The 20,561-nt window shown below is 39.7% G+C and overlaps 1 protein-coding gene across 1 annotated transcript in view; it reads left to right on the forward strand.

Moving 5' to 3' along the window:
• Window positions 1–3,403: 3,403 nt before the first annotated feature.
• The window catches only part of ZNF277 (zinc finger protein 277), a 79,944-nt gene continuing 62,786 nt past the window's right edge, over window positions 3,404–20,561 (forward strand). Inside the window, exon 1 of the mRNA XM_012720719.1 lies at window positions 3,404–3,503. Coding sequence (XP_012576173.1) covers window positions 3,413–3,503 — 91 coding nt within the window. The 5' untranslated portion in view covers window positions 3,404–3,412. The remainder of the gene's footprint in view (window positions 3,504–20,561) is intronic.

Below are 20,561 nucleotides of genomic sequence, written 5' to 3' on the forward strand. Positions count from 1 at the left end.
CTAGTTTCCTACACTCAGAACCCTTAAGTATCTGATTAATTATACACTGTTTTTAGATCATTGGTCAATTAAACAGAAAGATATTACCCACACACCAGGCTTTTAAAGAAATGTCTATCTGATAGACCATACTACAGCTATAAAATTCAATTTATCCACGTTTACACTATGTTGTTTGAAATTGACACAAAACATATAAAGACACATAATAATCTAATATATAATTGATGGCAAAAATGGTATCACTGTGGAAATAAACATTTGTACTGAAACTTCAGTCAGGTAATCCAAGTTACAAAGGCTGATTTATTTCAAAGAATGTGGAAACTGAGTTGCCACTGCATCTGATAACAATTGAACACACATGGCCATAAAGTGTCTTTATTTTTTATAAAAAACTAAAGGAGAAAAGCACATGCATTATCCAAGGTTTAAAAAAAAAAAAAAAGCTTCAAGCATAGCAGCTACAAATAGTGCTCTCCATGGTGAGAAATAAAGTCCACACGTAAGTATCCTAGCAAAATTTTCATCATCACACACACACACATACATGCCTAACAGATGGATTCTAAAAAACAGCTAAGCTTTCCATAAGCCAAATGCTCAAAAATTAATAATAAAAGATGATAAACATTGCTGTGAGTATGGTGTTATATAAATGAGCACAACACATCCTTTCCTGCTTTCACCTCTCTCACTCAACCTCCTTTTCCCAAATGTTTGCTCCCCCTTCTACCTCCCCCTATTGTGCAACTAAATTCTCATCACACAAAAGCAAGGTGTCTACTGCAGCCCAAAATACTTGATTGATAATGTCCAGTTTGCCGTTCCAGTATATCCCAGAGTGGTTTTATACTGCCCATAGCTTGCAAAGAAAGGCAAGAGAAGAACTAATGGATACCAGCCCCCAGCTGTGACCGGCACATAAAGAAATCAAGAAAATAAATCCCATCATAATCTGTACAGTTTAAAACTCGGATGAAAGCAACATCTGGGCCTGACTCCAAGCAGGACAGTGCTGCTGGGTGGTTCTGTGCTTCTGAACTGAGTGTTAAACCTAGTGACAAGGGGCCCTCTGTTTCCTCACCAGTTTCAGAAAGGACAATGTCTATTCCCTGCAAGGGTTAATCTACCTCCCAAAAAGGGGAAGGGTGGGGAGAGGGAAAATAACCACCAACATTTACTCCTTGCCACTAGACTGCCTGCCAAAGGTTCCCCTTACACTTTGCAGTGAGGGAAAGCTGAAACCCCTTCCCAAACATGAATCCAGGACAAACTATTGTCCTACTAAACAGTCACAATTCACAATGATCGCTAAGGTAAAATATGGGAATGACTTTGTTTGACCATACAGTCTTTTCAGTGGACTCCAAAGTCCTACCCCCAGGAAAAGTTGGGGGGAGGGAATCCCCTGTGACATGACTCCCCTGAAAGGAGTTCCAGATTTTTTAATTAAAGGAAAATAAATATACAACGGAACCAGATACTTATACATCATCTCAATCACTAAATATGTACCCGATTTTTTTAAGTATGTCAATCTGTAGGATAGGGCATGCTAGGAAATTAAAAAAAAAAAAAAACCTGAAATTCATAATGCTTTCTCCCTGTTAAACCTTTCGAAGAGATTAAATTGCATTTAGCCTCTGCAGGCTGCCAGAGAGCCTGACTTCTTAATAGTCACAACCCTAAAAAGGAGTAACTGTCAAGGGGCAACGCAGCTGAATTCAAACAACAAAAACGGGAACTGCAATCGGCCCGAAATGGGAGGAGGGAAAGGAAGAGAGACTCCTGTGTTCATCAGTCAACATTAATGTCCTTTGTTGTTCACCTTTGCACAGAACAGCGAGCGCTACCCTGTTTCTTTTCCTCAGAATGCCAGTGTCAGGACAGTCCTTTCCTAAAAGCTGTCTCCTCGCCTCGAATACCCAGGCTTTCCGATTTCCCCAGTCCATTATCACTCCACAGTCGTCCTCCACCACCACCACCCGCATCGCGCTCACTCCGGGCGGAGAGGGTGGCCAGAAGTGAAAACATTGCTGAAAAACGCGTTCCCCTCCAAAGACCAAAGAGCAGACGTTGAAATTTGCCATGCCCCCGCCCCCGGCTCCGCTCCACACACCCCCCGTAAGCCCAGGCAGGGAGGGAGGTGGGAGACTTGGGCCGGGCTAGGTCGGTCAGAAAGGCTCTTTTGAGGACTATGTCACATTCCGCACTCCCGGAATGTTGACGGGAGCCAAAGGGACAGCTTTGCGCCTCCCTTCTGTTTAGGGGGGTGTTTTTTCCGTCCGGGTGTTGTTGTCTCGTTCTTCACCACGGGAAATCATTGCAGCCCATAGCTGTCGCCCGCGGCTTTGGGGAAGAAAGGGAAGGGAGAGGAACGGCGTTCGCTCTCCTCTTCCAACTTGACACACACACACACACACACACACACACACACACACACACACACGCACGCACGCACTCCGGGTCGCCACTCCAAACTCCGCAGACTAAGCCTGGCGCTGGCGGGCGGCAGCGCGTTGCCCCAGCTGTCCCGGCGCTCCGGGAGCGGGTGGCCGCAGAGCGGATCACGCCGTGAGAGGCGAAATCCCGGCGCGCCCACCTCTGCCTAAACCTGCTTCTGTGAAGCCCCGAACCCACAGCGCGTTGCCACGATTAGGCTTTTCCAGCCTGGCGGAGCGAGAGGGGCGCGGGGGCAAGAACGCGAAATGCGCACCCGCTCGGGGCAGAGTGGAATAAAAGTTCGCCCTGAGGAGACTCACCCACGCCGTATTTCTCGTGCTCCGTAGGTATCCACATGGCTAACGGGGGCTTCGGGGGCTTCGGGGGCTTCGGGCTTTGTAATCCCCGCGCCCCTTTTCCGGCTCACAACAATGCACAGCTCCTGAGTAGTGGCTGCAGCGCGTGAGCCCAGCGGCTCCGCAACGGCTGCGGGCGCTGGGCAGGGTCTGCGCCTGAGGCTCCAAGCCCGGCGTTGACACTGCGCGGCCGAGGCTGCGCCGCCCGCAGCTTTCCCGACGGCGACTGCTCACAGTCCTCCGACGCGCTCCCGGGAAGCCGGCAGCGCAGTCATTGTTCTGATTCACTGAACTAAGCGAACACGCCAGGGCACTCTCGGGCGCACCCCCGCCCGCCAGCGCCTCCTCCAGCCCTCCCTGACTAGTGCCCCCGCTGCACTCTGGGAATTGTAGTTTTTGGTCTCTTTATTCAGGAACGGGGCGTGGCCTTAGCGGTTAGGGGCAGGACTAAGTTTCTCTCAATATCTTCTATTGGTCTCGCGAGTGACGACACGACGTGGGCGTGGAGGAAACGCCGCATTGACGGGGAATTCGTCTCCAACAACGTTCTGATTGGTTCAGAACAGACGTCGCCCCGCCCCGCGGCCCTAGCCTTCCTCCTCTGCAAAGTAATGGCTGCTTCCAAGACCCAGGGGGATGCTACCCCAGGCGTGGAGGACGGTGATCACGGACTTGAGGGTACCGGAGGTGTCTGTTATGACGGTGAGTATGGTACCCGTAAGGTGATTTGTCTCCCTTTCTCCCCGACTTGGAGTGTAGGTGAATGGCCCGGCGGACCCTGGTAGCCTGCCTGCTCTGAGGCCACCTGAGTGCGAGGGGCCCCGCACGGGGCCCAGTGGGACGGGTTTGGGGGTGAGGTTGGAGGCGATACTTGGTAGGGGCGTTTGGGGAGTGAAGAAAAAATAGCATGGAATGAATGGGCTTCCCTCACAGCCAGGGAATATTGTACATTTGTCTTCTGTTTGGAGCTCCCAGTTTTGCTGGTGCTGCTGTGTGGTGTGGGTTAATTCAGTTTCACCAGTGTGTGATTGTAACTCTGGAATGAGCCGCCCTTTTCAGTCGCAGTGCCTTACTCCAGGAGGTTTGGTTAGTTGGGGCTTGGGAGGGAGGTTTTATTTGGGTTCAGGCGAATTTGCAGTTTCAGACCGGTCACTATTCTCCAATCAACAGATTTGCTCAGTTGCTGACTGGAGTGGGGAGTGTTATTCCTCTAACACTCTGGGTCTGCTCATTGATTACTCCGGGGCGGGCGCACTCCAGAATTGAATGTGAGAGGTCTTCCAGGATGACTCCTTAAAGAGGAAAAGGAAGTGTTAATTTGCACTCTTGGCTTCAGAAGAAAATTTGAAGAAATTTAGAAAATCATCACTGCTGATGTGGCACTGATAATGTCTTTTGAGTTCCGGGTTCTTTTCACTCTGGGAAAGGTTTCACCTGAGCTTCCCTTTCAGCAGCACACGGTGAGATTCTTCACAAGACAGAGACTCAGTTATATTAAAAGAGTAAGTTTATTAGAAAGAGACAGAAAAGGGAAAGACACTTGCACAGGCACAAGCGGGCAGGAAGAGCTGCCCCAAAAGGGACAGGCTTGCAGAGGGAGAGGCAGATGGCCTAAGGAGAGAGTGGCCTTCGCTGGGGGAGGTCAATACAAAGAAGTCTCGACATGGTCACAGGCAGGCAAGGAGGCTGCTGCCGGCAGAGGGAGAGAGTGGGTGGAAAGAAGCACCTGCATAGTCACAGGTGGGCAGTGGAAGAGCTGCCCCGTGCTGGTGGAGAGAATGCCCTGATATAGGCAGTTTCTCCTTGGGAGGGGCTCACTCCTTGTGAGCCTAGGTAGAACTTTAGAGGACTGGAGATTTCCTGATGAGTTTGTCTCCTTGTCCTTATCTTTTGCCTTTTGGGTTTGAGCTTCAGGCACAGCCCCCAACAATCTGTTATCTGCTGGGACCGCTTGGATCCAGGCATCCCAGGCATCCTGGACATCCGGCTTTGGTGCCTGAGGACCTTGATGTTATGGCTGTGTCAGTTGCTGCACTAGCTCTTTCTATCTGTCCCCTTTGTGTGACTCAGTCTTGTGATGCCTCCCCTGCATTCCTTCCTCCATCAGCACTATTTGACTTTTCATGTCCTTTGGTCCACTGTAGTGATACCTCAAAGACCAAACTTTGGAGGCTGCAAGGGAATTGTCTTGAGGATACCTAGCCCCATTCTTTCTATTACCTCAGTCTCCGCCCCTTCTCACCCCCGACTTTTTTGTTTTTCCACCTTGTGTGTAAGTTTTTTCTGAAGGATGTAGTTTGGAGCTTAAATTTAAGTCTCAATCCTTGAGGCATTTTTGGTTTGCTTTTTTCATTTTTTAATTCATGGCTAGGTTGACGTTCATTCTGAAGTTTTAGTCTCAGCAGCCAGAGATAAAGTGCAGTTACTCTCCAGTTCCCATCAGTGGAATTCCCTAGCTCTGAAATTATTTCAATACCTCTGCCAGAGTCCCCTGCTGAAATAGTTATGTCGACACCCTAAACATTTATTTTTGGGGTTGGCCTTATAGTTGGTTCTTTGATGGTAATAGAACATTAAGGTTTTCTATATTCTTCAGAGTTCCAGAGAACTCCCCTTTTAACTTTCAAAGATGGCCAATATGACACACAACTCTATGGTTTTTGGTTTTTTTAATGAAAGATGATCTTTCTGTGTAAACTTAAAGGTCTACAACTTTCTCTGAGTGATCTGTTAGAGGCCACTTCCATGTTGGTATATTTGCCCTTGATCCTTTCTAAGGACCAAGCCCATTGCATTCTATAATTTAGAGGGGTTGCACTTCACTCTGTTAATGAACATAGTGTGGCTTTAATTTTTCCGAACTGTTGTTGTGAACAGCTTTATATACATATCCTTGCCAAATGGGTATTTTTTCTTGAGGAATTGCTAAGTCAAAACTCAAACACTTTTAAAATTTTGATAGATACCAGATTTTCCTCTTAATAGGTGTCAGTATACATTCTTACCAATATTATGTGTCTTTTCATATCCTAACCAACTATGAAAAAATCAACGATCCAAGACCAATGTTTAAATGACTTTTGAATTGCATTGAATAACTGGTAGAAAGCATAATTTTAGGTTCCAATTGATTTTCAACAAAACCTTGAGCAAAAGTGAATTTGCAATATCTAACACAACAGAATTCTTTGCCCCATCCAGTATTCTCACATATTTGTACCAGTGAATGGAAGAGCTAATGATGAGTCTCTCTCTATGTTATTCTTATAAAGGTAAAGTTGTCATTAGATCCCCTTAGTAATGTATATCAGTCTGGACATTATCGTTTCAAAATCTGCAAAGTATGATACAAATTGCAGTGGAAGTTATGATTTTAAAAGTATATTTGTATTTTTTTAAGCGGTCATTTATGTTGTCAAATATGTGTCTCCTGTAAAATCACTTATTTCTTAAAAACTGCTTCTTTGAAAAGGTGGCCTCCTAACTCTAAATATCAATCTCTCTGTTTAATAACCTGGAACAGAAGGGACTTGGAAGTCTTTTTGTAGAAATCCTTGCAATTATACAAGATTTTTTCTATAATGATTCTCTGGGTTGTATCCTCCAGGCAGTTACGGCACCTTCCCTGTCACCTGTTTGTTAAACCTCCGGAGGAACTGTCCCTTTCCAAGAAAGTTCCTGATCTTCCAAGTCACTGAATTCCATACATTTGAACAGTAACCAGGATTTCACATTTTCCCCTAAAATTAAGAACATATAGTAAGTCAACTCAACTAAATCATTTCTCACACTTGGGAACATATTTTCTTCTGCTGCTTTCTTTAGAAGGCAGTAAAATAACATCTATAGTTTAAAATTGATAAACTTCCAGGAAATTTTTGTGATGGAAGTGATTTTGTTGGTCAGTAGTTAACCTGTGTTTCCATATTGTATTCACACAAAGTGAACTCTTTTCCTCTGCAAATTCATACCCAGTCTATGTGATCATGGTGATGCTACTTTGGATTTATAATGCTTTTTCTCTGGAGACCTGATTAGCCTATCTATGATGCCACTATAAGAAATGTGGGTAGCAGGTGTTGTCAACTCCTCATTCTTTTATTTCCTATTTTGATAAATAGCATCAAGCTTTAACTAGAAACCTAGGAAGCATCCTTGATTCTGATCTTGCCCTCAGGTCCTGAGTCTCATCAGTTACCTTGCATGTCTTACTTTTCTGCGCCTGAAATAATATTTTGAAATAATATTTTGAATCCATTCTTTCTCTTTAGTAACCTTGTTGTTTCCAGTCCTCACAGCCCCTATGAATTACCATATCCTCCATCCTCTAAACTTAGGAACCAAAACTTTTGTCACTTTTATTTTTTTAGCTGCCTGACCCATGGTTAATATTTAATATATGTTTGACCAGAACAGATTCTACCCTGGATGATTGCTGAGCCTTCCTATTATTTCACCTACTTTTGATTTTCCCTTCTTTAGCTGCATTCTAAAACACAGTGATTTCATGACTTTCACTTCCATTAGTCACTGTAACTCTGAGGCCCATATAATTAAATACAAATTCTCAATGTGACATTTAAGATCTAACCTACTTTTCCAACCTCATCTTTAATGACCCTACTTCTCCTCCAAATCTCCATAACACATATATCAGACTATCAGTTGGCAGCTTTGTCTACCCTAGTAGACCGTGAACTTCTTGAGGTCATGAGTTGTCTCATTTTACTCTTATACATCCATTGCTTATCATGCTGCAGTAAACACTCTTTAATAGTTTAATGCTTAGAAATGATCTGAAATTTGTTCCAAATACTCTAATTTTTTTTTTACGATTTATTTATTTATGCATACAGAACTGGGGTGCAGGCTAGAAGTGCAGGTGCGGTAAGAGGCTTCACCAGAGACTGAGTAGGGAGCAGAACAGCAGACGGACGAAGTACACTGCTGAGGGTAGCAGCGGGTGGGTCAGTAGAGGTCTGCCCCACCATGTGGTCACCTCCCGGGCGGGGATCGAACTCATGCTGAAGTGGCTTTAGCTTCTTAGTGCTGTGCTTTAACCCACTGCACCACCAGGGAGGGCCCTCTAATTCTTAAGTAGAAGAATTAGAATAGAAAACTGAGTACATGTTTTATGATGTGAAAGTTTTTCATACCAACTGGAAAATGTAGAATATCCTCATGAGTTGATTCTGTCCGATGTGACCATGGTTAGCATTTTAACATAATTTTTCAGTATTTTTAAGGAGAGTTTTTAATGTTGTTTAGATAATGATTAAGCTTTTTTAATAAATAATATAATAGTTTGTTCTTAGATCATTTTGTGCCTTTTTCCATCTCAGTTGTAATCCCCGTGGGCTTCCCATCACCAAATCAAACCGTATGCCATCACCATAGTCCAGTGTATTTCCCCACCCCCACCTCATTCCCAGGTTTGATCCCCTTCCCCACTCCATCCCTGTGAAATGTCTCTGGTATATAGTTGTTCATTATTATTATTATTTTCTCCCCTGATCCTTTATACTCCTGCTATGAGTGAAACCATCTAGTATTTTTCTTTTTCTTTCTGGCTTAGTTCACTAAGTGTGATCCCTTCCAGCTCCATCCATGTTGCTGCAAAAGACATGTGTTTATCTTTTTTTGATTGCTGAGTAATATTCCATTACTTATATGTACCACATCTTTTTATTCCAGTCTGTTTAGATAGTGATTAAGCTTTTTAAAGAATACTTCTGATCTGTGCTTTATAACCTTGAGCCCATAACTGATTAAACTGCTACATGGGACTTAAAATCTGCCTCCCATCATCTATCTAGAATGATAGTTACCAGGTTTTACAGAGGTCATGACAGGGACTAGAGAGTCTTATTTCCAGCACTAATGTTTAGACCAAGCTCATGTATTTGATAGGACAGTGGAAACGGGACTAGGCCCTATGTTGGAAAAACTGCATTTGAATTTCAATTCTGACATATAGTAGCTTTATAGCATAGCTTATTGCATATGCTACTACATTTATGAAAATATAGAATAACACCTACCTTTTAGAATATTGTGGTTATTTCATTGAATTATATATTTATGAGTATATTTTTATGAAACACTGAGTATTTATAAAAGTTCCTTTTATAAAATTGCAACTCAGTAAATATTAACTGCTTTCAATACAAAGATATGCCTATTTGAGCTATAAAACTGTCTGCTTACTGATTCTGTATTCACTTATAAAGCAAAATAAATTGTGGTGTAACCTAGGGGAAGCTTAGGAATGTGTTGATGATTACTATGGCTTCCCATGCATCCCTGGAATTTTGGGGCTGTCAGAGTATCTGTTGGTGCTTTGTTCTAGTATTGCAACTATGTGCCCTGAAAGCCTTTCATATTTTTGTCTATACCCTTTCTCACCCTACCTTGTGAAAGAAAAGTGCTGCCCTTTCATACCCAGCTCCCAGGTCCCCCATCCCCCCCACACACACACACACCTACATCCAGAATCAGCAAGAAACTCAGATAATCTTGCATACAGGGAAGGACTTGTGAGGTACAGGACTGAGGATGTCATAGAAAAAAACAATGAAAGAAGCTTAGTTTTGTGGGTTTGTGTAAAGTTATGAAGAGGCCTGCTCCAGAACATCCTTTTATATTCACCTAAAAATACATGGTACCCAGCTCATGGGGTATTAATGGGAGTTAAAATAATGATGATGCTAGTGGTAGCTAACATTTAGTAACTGCTGTTAAATATTCCTTCAAATGCTTTCACTGGCTTTATTTATTTCATTCAAATCCTTGCAACATCCTTGAGGTAGTTGATGTCTCCATTTTTATTTATAAGTGAGGAAACTGTTGCATTGTAGCTTGCCCACGGTCACACAGTAACTGAAGTACTTTTATCATACTTAACTATACTAATGATGTCTCATCATAACTAAATTCCATTATATGAGGTCTGACATAGACTTTCCTTAAAAGCAAATATGTTCTAAAGTTAATGTGACTATGGAAAGGCAGCATAGTATAAAGAAAAGAGGATGTGTGTGCATTTTCAAGTCCACCCATCTTATGATCAAATCCATCTTAACATGCCAGCAAAGGCAAGTTAATCAACCTGTGAGCCTCAGTTCCTCTTCTGTAAAATTCCAGTCTTGTTGGAATTTTGAAATGATTAGTGAGATGATGCCTACAGTAACCTCTAGGCATTTCAGTAAATGGTGATTGTTTTTTCAGTCAAAGGTATAGAGACTTCCTTAGCATGTGTGGCAGAGGTGACTAGTGGTACCATGTTAATGTGACTTTTCCACTTCACAGCAAGGTTTCTTTTGAGGAGATTTTTAGCTAATTGGAGTGGTAAACACTTAATTTTTTTTGTATTTCTTATTGTAGTGATACAGACCTTCCATTCATGCAAAGGAACAACACTATTCTACACTTACCATATTGAAAAATTGAAGATGACTGATGAGTCATACTTCTTCTATACATAAATCCATGGATTTATAGAAATGAAAAATATGCTTAAAATGCCTTCTCAAGGAATTAAACCTTTAAATGCTGCTTTTAGAGAACTTTGCCACAGGGTTAGTATTCTGTTCTGCTAAGATTTATTTAATAAGCTCATCAGACTCTGAATGGACCAACATTTCACTGACATTATTTTAAAAAATTACCTTTGCTTGCTGAAACAAGTGTGTTCTACTGACCTCATTGAACCAGAAGTGAGCAGGGCAGCTTTTTCTAGAAGTGGTGATGCATTTGACTGATGGTTCTTCTGCCTTGCTTTATATCTCAGCCCAATGCTCTTTGTGACCATTTATTTATTTATAAGATAGCAAACTGGGATTAGGTGCCATCTTAAGTTCTAGGAACCAAGTAAAGTATTCTAGAGCAAAACAGGGCTTAACACCTTTGCTTCATCTTTGTAGGGATCAACAATTGTGGAGTGGCAAAGCAGTAGAGTATTTTAAGTGCTATAAGCGGATATGGTATACAATTAGACTTTCTCTATGTATAGTTTATCACTACATTGAATAAGTGTGTGGAAGGGAAAACTAGATTAAGAATCAAAAAAAAACCTACCCAAATTCTGATCCTACATTTTCTGCTTTTTAGCAGTGCAAATATGGGGGGAAATCACCTAATCTCTCTGAGCCTCATTCTGTCATTACTATTGCTGCAATTAATTACCTTGCTGATATTACTTGGAGAATAAGTGAGGCAGTGTATATGCAAGCTATATTTTGGTCACTGGAAAATTATAGAAATGAATGATAGTGATGTTGAAGATCTGCCACAAGAGATAGTAATCTTTGGAATTGAGCAAACTGGATTCAAAGTTAACTGTCAGTTAAAACCATGTGATCTTGCTATATGAACAAATCTTATGACCTCATTATTATTAGAAAAACTGCTGCTACTGCTACTCTGAACGTCTGGATTGACCTTAAAAGTACATATTAATCAATGTGAGAGATTCCCTGATTTTATATTATGTAAATTCTTCAAGAACAGGGACTCACATATGCCTGTAGATCATCTTTCTGGAACAGTGTCATGACATGACTCATGATAGCATTTGGAATCAGTTGAATGATGACTGGATCACCTCCAATCAGGGCGTTGTATGGAGATACTTGTATGGATGTTGTTGAGCATAAATGAAGAACCTCAGGGCTTTTCCAGAGGAGCATTTCAGTTATTTGGTGAGGTGATAGACATTCACATTTACTAGGACTAATTGGAGAGTCCTTTCTGTTTCCATAATATAATATGGGATATAACATAATTTGAATCATAATTTGCATACATTAGCTGAAGAGTTGAACATAGTAAAGTTTTTAAATGTGTTTATTTTCAATGAAAAGAATTTTAAGTGCTGTCTTATCATTTCCCTAATATTGTCTATATTTCATGTTTTGTTTTTCTTAGTTGAAAGATGAACACTCATCCAATAATTACAGAGACTCTACCTTAAAAAACACCTTTTAAAGTATTTTTATCTAAAAACATAGATTTATATTTGAGAGAAAAATCTCAAGTCACTTATTTAACCCAATCTTGCTATATAACAAACTGCTATTTACTATTAATAGCCAATTGCTATTGCAGTAAGGGAATGAGACCTCCTACAGAATTGTATTCAATTCCAAATACAGGAAGCAGGAGAGATACATTCTGGGAGCATTCTGGCTAACCTGACTTGACAAGATTCTTGCTGAAGGCAGATCAAGGTGATAAGATATCACCTGCAGGATGGTAGGGGAAGACAAGCTGCACCTGATATGCAGGATGGGGAATTTTCTTTACACTAATTCACCAGGATTTTTGCTAAAACTGGGCTATGCATGTCTAGAATTCAGAGGAATTGGGCTAAAATTTGGCCAGGGAAGGAGTCTTTGTAAGTAACAGAATCACAATCACAAATGAACTTTAAGACCAGAATTCAAGTCACTAAAGGGGAATTCAAGTGGATATAGATTCTGGGTTAGGCATCAAGTCAGACAGCTTATAGAATCAGGACAGCAGGTGAGGACTCAATTACTAGAAGAAAAATACCAGGTGAGGCTTGGTTCCAAGACATTAGTCATGTCCCCAGTGACTAGCTTCCCAGACCTAGGTGGAGGTAAGACTAGCAAGACTACGTTGATGCAGGTTCACTGTCGTGAGGTTGTCCCCTGCTGGAGCAGAGTCAAACCTCTAGTGAGCTTGGGACCCCTGCCATGCTGCATGGCAATATTGCAAGGACCTAGCTCTAGGCAAGTCATTACAGTCACCCATATGGCCACTGAACTGCTAACCCCAAGCTCATTAATCCTGAATAATCAGCCGGTTGTAATATAATTCTTAAGTATAAAGTGATAACACCCTTTCTTTTTCTTGATCCCTAGATACATGGAGTTTGCTGCTGTATAAAAAGCTTCCCATTCTTGATCTTTTTCCCTTGAAGAGGATTTTCATTTATTGATGGGACAGATTTAATTAAAATGTTAGTAACTCCCCTTATACTTATAAATATTTTTATATATCAGTAGTTATAGCTTTTTCTATCAATAGAACACAGTCCTATTTTTCTTTCTTTACATGAAACTGCAGCTCTGGCCTGTACCCCAGCTCTGTATGCATAAACAAATAAATCTTTTTTAAAAATGAATTAAACTTTACTATAATAGTGGACTGAAAAGAAATTAATTTCTTTGTCAACCAGCAGTTGAGATATTTTCATAGAAATTTCTGTTATTGTTTTTATTCATCTTTATGACTGAACAGGTAGAGCTAATGTAAATTTAGTTTATACCATTTGTGTTTTTAGGACAATTATTTCAGAATACCATGATCAAATAATTTGCAAATATTGAGCTTAAAATGTTATTAGTACATAGCTTTCTTACTTCAGGACTTTTGTATGTAAATTTTTAATGACTGTCCAAGATGTAAATATTATTTCATATTTTCTCAAATATTTGACTCTGCTACCTTTTTCTCAAATAGTATCGATTAATATTTCATGGGATGCTAATGCTCTATGGAATTATATTTAGGAAATGCTAACCAGGATCATCTCCCCCTTAAACATCATATTAATTAAGAGCTTAGATATCCCAAATAGTAACACCTGTATAGAGATTGTTCCCCCTGTAATGATAACTGATGTTACTCCTCTTTATAACTTTCCTATGTTACTTTATGGGGGAAACATAAATGAAGAGGTTTAAGCACAAGACAAAACAACAAACACAACTATTCGTTCTGCCTTAGGAAGATATGACACCTAAGGAACATTTTTCCCCCGTTACATCCAGAAAGATAATTCTTTTGAAAATGTCCAAAGTAGCATTTAAATAGTTATTTGTCTAAACAGATCTTACCACTTTGGCACAATATGAGAATATTTACTTTTCCAGTTGTGTCTTTTGTTTCTTTTAGTGTCCTTTCCTTAGTATATATGAATTAAGATTTGACTAGTGAATGATTAAAAAGAAAAGGAAAGTGTTTCCAAGTTACCGGTTTATGACTAATGAGTTTCTGACCTAATGTTCCAGACCATTCAAGCTTGTGCTTCTTATTAAGTAGGTAACCATAGCTATTTAATGCATTATTTAATGTTATAAAATTTTAATTCACATTCCTCTATCAACTTTCATTGCTTTAAGAATGTAGGTTAGTTGCAATTTTTTAATTGCCTGTGTGTCACATCATTGTTAGAAATGTCAATTTCTGAATACCTGTTTATTAATGAAATAATAAATCTCTTATGCAGAATTCACAACTAGGTGATATAGAGGAATTTTTCTGGTGCACATTTTTTTCTAAAAAGCTTAGAAATGATTCTAGCTTGCAGTATTCAAAGCTAATTGACAAGTCTCTGTTTCTTCAGGATTAAATATAGTTTCAAAGTAGACTGATTATGGCAAGCAACATATAGGTGAGGTAACTAGATTGCTCTTTTTTTTTTTTTTAAAGATTTATTTATTTATTCATACAGAACTGGGGTACAGGCCAGAGATGCGGAGGGTGAGAGTATTCACCAGAGACAGAGCGGGAAGCAGAACAGGCAGATCAACGAAGTACACTGCTGAGGGGAGCAGCAGGCGGGCCAGGAGAGGTCTGCCACGCCATGTGGTCATCTCCGGGGCAGGCGGGGATCGAACTCAAGCGGAAGTGGCTTTAGTTTCTCAGTGCAGTGCTTTAACCTGCAGCGCCACCAGGGAGGGCCTAGATTGCTCTCTTTTATCTTGTAACTTTTTCCTGAAATTATATGTTTACTAATGTCCCTGTGACAACACATTAATGAATCAAATTCTGAATTTGTCTTTATGGATAAATATAAAAAATAATTATGATATTATTCACATTAGCTGATCTTTGGACCTGCTGTGGAAGTTACACATCCTTGTGAAAATTCTAACACATTTTCACATACTTATGAGCATCATATCTTTTTAATTTTACAAGATTGTCCATCAAAAGTTCAGAAATAACAGAAGTAAAACCAATGAATCACAAGTGATATGACATTAAATAAATCACACTGCAAGAATTTCTGTTTTGTCATAACTAAGACAGAATTTTAATAATTGTTCTTAGCTTGAAGGGTAAAGGGAGATGTTTAGGTATTATTTTATAAAGTTTAAACTAAGCACTGGTTGTTAATATCTTGCATGAAGTGACTATCTTTGATTTACTGACCATTCACTATCTTACTATGTAACATGTAGAATGACCTGCTTCTTCCCCCTTTACTCTGGCAGTTACTTATCAGCCACACTCAAATATTTGATAACATTTGGATGAAGTGATGTTATTTTCAGAAATGTTTTAAAAGGACAAGACAGTTTCTGACATCTTGGTATATAGTCTTAATAGGAGAAGAGACACACTTGTCAGTAACTAGGTTAAACTCAAAGTAAATAGATAATTATAAAGAGTACATATTTGCTTGAAATGAGTGGTTATAGTTAGTTTTATAAGAGAAATGAGAGAAGGCTAGGAAGGACTGCAGCAAGCATGGATACAAAGTACCTGAGCCTTGAGTAACAGCTTGCATAAAACCAACATGCAGAAAAGAGAGTGTGGTGTCATCTCAGGACATATCAGAAATTCTGCTTAAAGTTTACGGCACCAGAAAGCAGTAGTGGGAAATCAAATGGAATAAGACTCCATCTACAAACCAATTTATAAGGACCAAGTTGCTGTCCAGTGCTCAAGCCTGTGTTTATATGATGTGGATGTTTCATAAATTTGGGTCTTTGTTCTCCGTCAGACCAAATGGTCTCTAAAAGTAGTTGGCAATATCTCAATTAAAAATAAGAAAGCACGGGCCCTCCCTTGTGGCGCAGCGGGTTAGAGCACTGCACTGAGAGGCTTAAGCCACTTCCGCATGAGTTCGATTCCCGCCTGCCCTGGAGGAGATCCACGTGGCTAGGCAGACCTCTCCTGACACGCCCGCTGCTCCCCTCAGCAGTGTACTTCGTAGATCTGCCTGTTCTGCTCCCCGCTCTCTCTGGTGAATCCTCTCACCCTTTGCATCTCTGGCCTGTACCTCAGTTCTATATGAATAAATAAATAAATCTTTTTTAAAAAATAAATAAATAAATAAGAAAGCACACCTTCGATCTTCTCAGGCTCAAGTATCAGCCAGCATTTATTGAGCACTAATTCTGTGCTAGCTCCAGAAGTCACCAAAAAAAAGAACAAGGCAAAGTTTCTGCCTTGAAGAATCCACTTATGTAGCAGAAGAAAATAATGCACAGGTGCAATAAAAGAATCACAAGAGGCAGTTACATCGTCCTCTCTTTTGTGCTACTAACCCATCTGGGAGACTAGGGCAGGATTCACTAGGAGGTGATAGCTAGGCAGGGGTCTTTGCCAGGTGTCATGGTGAGCTAGATTTTCTTGATAGAAGAAGCTGCACAAGAAGAAACTTGGAGATGCCCTACACTTGCATTCAATCCCAGTTAAAATGATTTGTTGAGTAAAGTAGGAATCAGGCATCAGTAGTACAGTTCTTGCTAAAGAAGCTTTTCTCTTACATAACAGGGAGCATTTTAGATGGGTGCGTAATATGGATCAGATTTGCTGGGTAGAAACAGCCTGGGGCACTCCTAATGTGAAGATGCATACAGGTGCAGGGCAGGTAGTTAGAAGACTGGTGTTAATAAAGCATGTTCCTCCAACCTGGAGCCAAACTAAATAAATCTTCCTGAAATGTGTAAAGCTTCACGTTGCCTTCCAGCTCAGAAACCAGTTATGATTTATCTATGCCTGTGGGGAAAAGACCACAATAAAACTGTATCTCATGCAGAGTTCCTCGAGTCCTGCCTCTCCTGATTCAGTCTACCCTTTCTCAGCCACAGACATAGCTGAGGGTTTCCTTTTTCTGCTTTTTTCTACTTTATACTTGTTACAACTCTGAAGTGAGTTCCACATTAGAAGAAGAATCTCAGAGACACAGATGGAAGAGCTATGCCTTTTGGCTGAGTGCTCACTTGACGCTGTCATATGGAGCTCTTCACTTTGAGATTGTATTTTCTCAGTGAAAGTAATTTGTAAGTTGTGTTTTATTCTGATTATTTATAAGGAAATTTTATGGTTGGTGTCTTTTCCACATAAAAATTGCTGCTTTTTTTTATTATTATTATTCATGGCAAGTTTTACCAAATACCTCTAATTAAGCTTCAGGTTTTGTATAAATCTTGTTAAGTACTTTCAAATAAGAACCCACATTATTTGGGAGAGACTGATTGTGTACCTTTGAAGCCATATATATGCATATAGGTATATATATGTATATCTGTGTGTGTGTGTGTGTGTGTACATAAAATATATCTGAGGGAAATGTCAACTTGTTTTAAAATGTTGATGTGGTAATTAAAGTTTAACCTGATAAAACAGAAAGAAGAAATGCTGGCTTATGCTTTAATTTTTGTCTTCATAAAAACTTACATATCTACTGCAAATGTTCTACTCTGATTTAGCACAGCTGATGAGGCTGAGGTGACCCTTACCCAGTTTTCAGAGGTATTTAACTTTCACCATAGTACTTCTTTTTAATGATAAAATGCTTGTTTCCTGAGATTCCATTTACTTCTGAAGTCTCTGATGAATGCCATCTCATCCTAATGATGAAATACAGTTTTTCAGACTGGTTTTTAGCTCTTCCCATTTTCCCATTCCCATATTTTTTTTTCCTGACATAATAACTTATTACTTATAATGGATTGCTTCATTACTAATGATTTTTCTTCTTTAAAATTTCTTTTACATGAATGGCATTTCCTTTCATTTCTGAAAGTAAGCAGACCAGCATGGTATTATTTTCTGTCAAGACAACCATAAAGCTTTCCTAATTCAAAATATTTTTAATTTTTCATAAACACTTTATCCTCCATTTTTCTTGCTAAAATCAAGTGTATTTACCAAAAAATGGCAATTTGAGGTGATAGACTAGACTAAATGATCTTGTCTATTATTTCAGAACACGAACAAGATAGTAGGTTCCACTTCGTTACAAGTAGAAAGAAGATTGGTATCAATTTAGAGTATTTTGAGCTTTCTTCATTTAGCTTCTTGGGGAAACTGGCAAGAGTATCCAGGAGTTTTCATTCCCCATCACCCCCAAAAGGTTTTTTCCCTCTTAACTACAGTGATTTCAAAGCCTTTGTCTCATAAGTGTCATGTATTAAGGAAAGATTCTTTAAAAAGAGAATAATTAATTGGGGAGGGTCATTAAAAATAGGTGTTGGATATCCTTCCTGTGATTTGGATTAGTCTCTGAAGAAGACAAACAACATGAATTGCAAAAAAAAAAAAAAGAAAAAAAGAAAAGGAACAAGATATCAATTAGACAACAGAAGCTTTATAAAATCAAATAAATAAAATGTGTCCATTTGGAGAATTAGAAGAGTGTGTCTGAAATCATTTATAGGTTAGCACAAATCCATGTAAAATAATGCTCTGAACTGTATAAGTATTTCCTGGTTAAGAGTTGATTTACCCACTTTAAATTAATTTGAAAGCCAAAATTTGCAAGAAATGAGAATTAAAACCATTTCTCTGAAGTCAGCAGAAGCGTAGCATTTATATGTACACAAACACTAACACACACTAGTTTATGATAAGGTAGGCATTGCTAGACTGGGCAAGAGTTGACACTGCCCTCTGGGGTGTCCTTTTCTCAAGATCCCCTTGAATCTGATGACAATTTAATAGCAGTTTTGTTGTTAGAGTGGTTGTGTAGCAAATGTTTTATTCAGTGTCCTTCTGAAAAATGCAGTGATGCTGTTGTTATCCCATCAACGTCATGACACTGAACTTTTGTCTATGGTCAGTGGAGTACCTTGTAACCTTCCAAGTATTGGTTGCTGGTTCTGAAAGTCAAAACTTAATGGAATGACCCATTCCCATTAACTTAGCATATCTTCTGACCTGTCTAACCCTGCTTCATTTATTCTTTCTGCCGAAAATATTTTCTGCCTGCCTTTCTATTTTACAATCCTTACTCATTCCTCAAGTTTTAGTTTAATTATTTATTACCTTCACCTTTTCTGTGAAACCGTTTCTTGCTGATCCCCATGGCTTCTTCCACCCAAGATAGCCCAGCCATTTCCTTATCTTAATGCTTCATTTCTATGATGGGTTTTTAAATTTTCCTTCCTGATTTGGGATTGTGACTGTGAGATACACTTTGCTCTTACATTATCTGGCTTAGATGTCATTCCTGGCTAGCCGTAAGGATGGGTCCTGCATCTGCCTGCTGTCTATCCAGGGCTGAAGTTCAGTTGACTCCGGTTCCATCTTCTCTCCTCCTGCCTCTTAGCTACAGAGGATGTTGTCCTTGAAGAGCCAACACCATGCTGACTTCCCTCCTCATGTTTTCCGTCATCATTAGCAAGTCATACTTTCTGCAGCATTATTCCCTGCTTTATCTCATCTTATCACCTCAGCTACATTTAGGTGATGAACAAATTACGAAACAAAAAGCATAAGTAGCACTAGTTTTTAGCAGCACACTTTCATTGGAACCCCTCTATTTTCTCTTACTGTGTTGTGGTTATTCTATAATCCTCTCACATTAACTCTTCTAAGTAATGGTTTTGAATGATTAACAGTTTTACTTAGTGTATGTGTTACAGGAGGTAGTGTCATTCTGTTCTTTTTGTATGTGGCATCCAGTTGTTCCTGCATCATTTATTGAAAATACTCTTGTTTACCCAGATGTTTTAACATCCTTGTCAAAAAATCAATTGACCAAAATGTGAGTTTATTTCTGGACCCCCAGTTCTCATAATAATCTTTTGCCATGCAGGTACACCCTAACTTAATTATTAAAGCTTTTTAGGACGTTTGAAACCAGTTTTGTATGAGACATCCAACTTTGTTCTTGTTTCAATATTTCTTTTTACTTACCTGCTGCTTTTTGAGCAGTACAGTATATTTTAGAGTACAGCCAAAGAAAGACAAATATCAGCAATAACTTTGTTTTACTATATAGATAATCTTTTTATAATGTCCTCTTTTCAGGTGTTAACCTGGGCAGGTGGTATTTGAACCCTTGTGGGCTTTAACTTTTTTCTTTTGTATAGAAACTAAGTAGCTAAATACCCTTCCTAGGTCCCTCATTTCTAAAAATTTAGTCAGTAATTTCTGTTTTTCTCTTCCTGGCTTTCTGATGTATTAATAACTACTCTTCCCACCGTGTGTTGCTTGTGGTTCTTCCAGTCCTTAATTTCCTCTTTTCTGTTACTCTTTAACACTACCCCAACTATGAGAATGGCCTACCCACTATACATTGCTCTGGGATCCACAAGCTCTGAGGACCAGAGCAGCTGGGTAAAGGGTAGAGACTGAACCACCATCTCTCTTAGTGGAGTTCTCACTCAGGTTGAAAGTGAGAGAAGTTGAAAGAAGGAAGAGCAGGCAGGGATAACTTGGACTTTAGGTAGTTGTGGCCTCCTAGATCCATCCTGTTCTGATGTCTTTCCAGCTATCATAAGTAGAATCAGTTTACTACTGCCCAAGCCTTTTGGCTCCCATATTGTACAAAATTGAATCCAGGTGTGCAAAAGCTCAGCCTGTCCACCTACCCCAGAGACATCATGTCTCACTATACTTAATGGAAATCTCACAGTGCCACTTTTATTCCTCCTCCTTTTAAAAGATTTTGTTTTTGTTTCTTTTCCTGAATTAGAAGGGATTATATATCTTCCAAAGATGGTGTGATCTGAAGGTGGCTATAGCTTATTATTTAAATAAATATATACATAT

The sequence above is a fragment of the Condylura cristata genome, unplaced genomic scaffold, assembly GCF_000260355.1.
Source record: "Condylura cristata isolate star-nosed mole 26May11 unplaced genomic scaffold, ConCri1.0 scaffold00005, whole genome shotgun sequence".
NCBI classification, from domain to species: domain Eukaryota; kingdom Metazoa; phylum Chordata; class Mammalia; order Eulipotyphla; family Talpidae; genus Condylura; species Condylura cristata.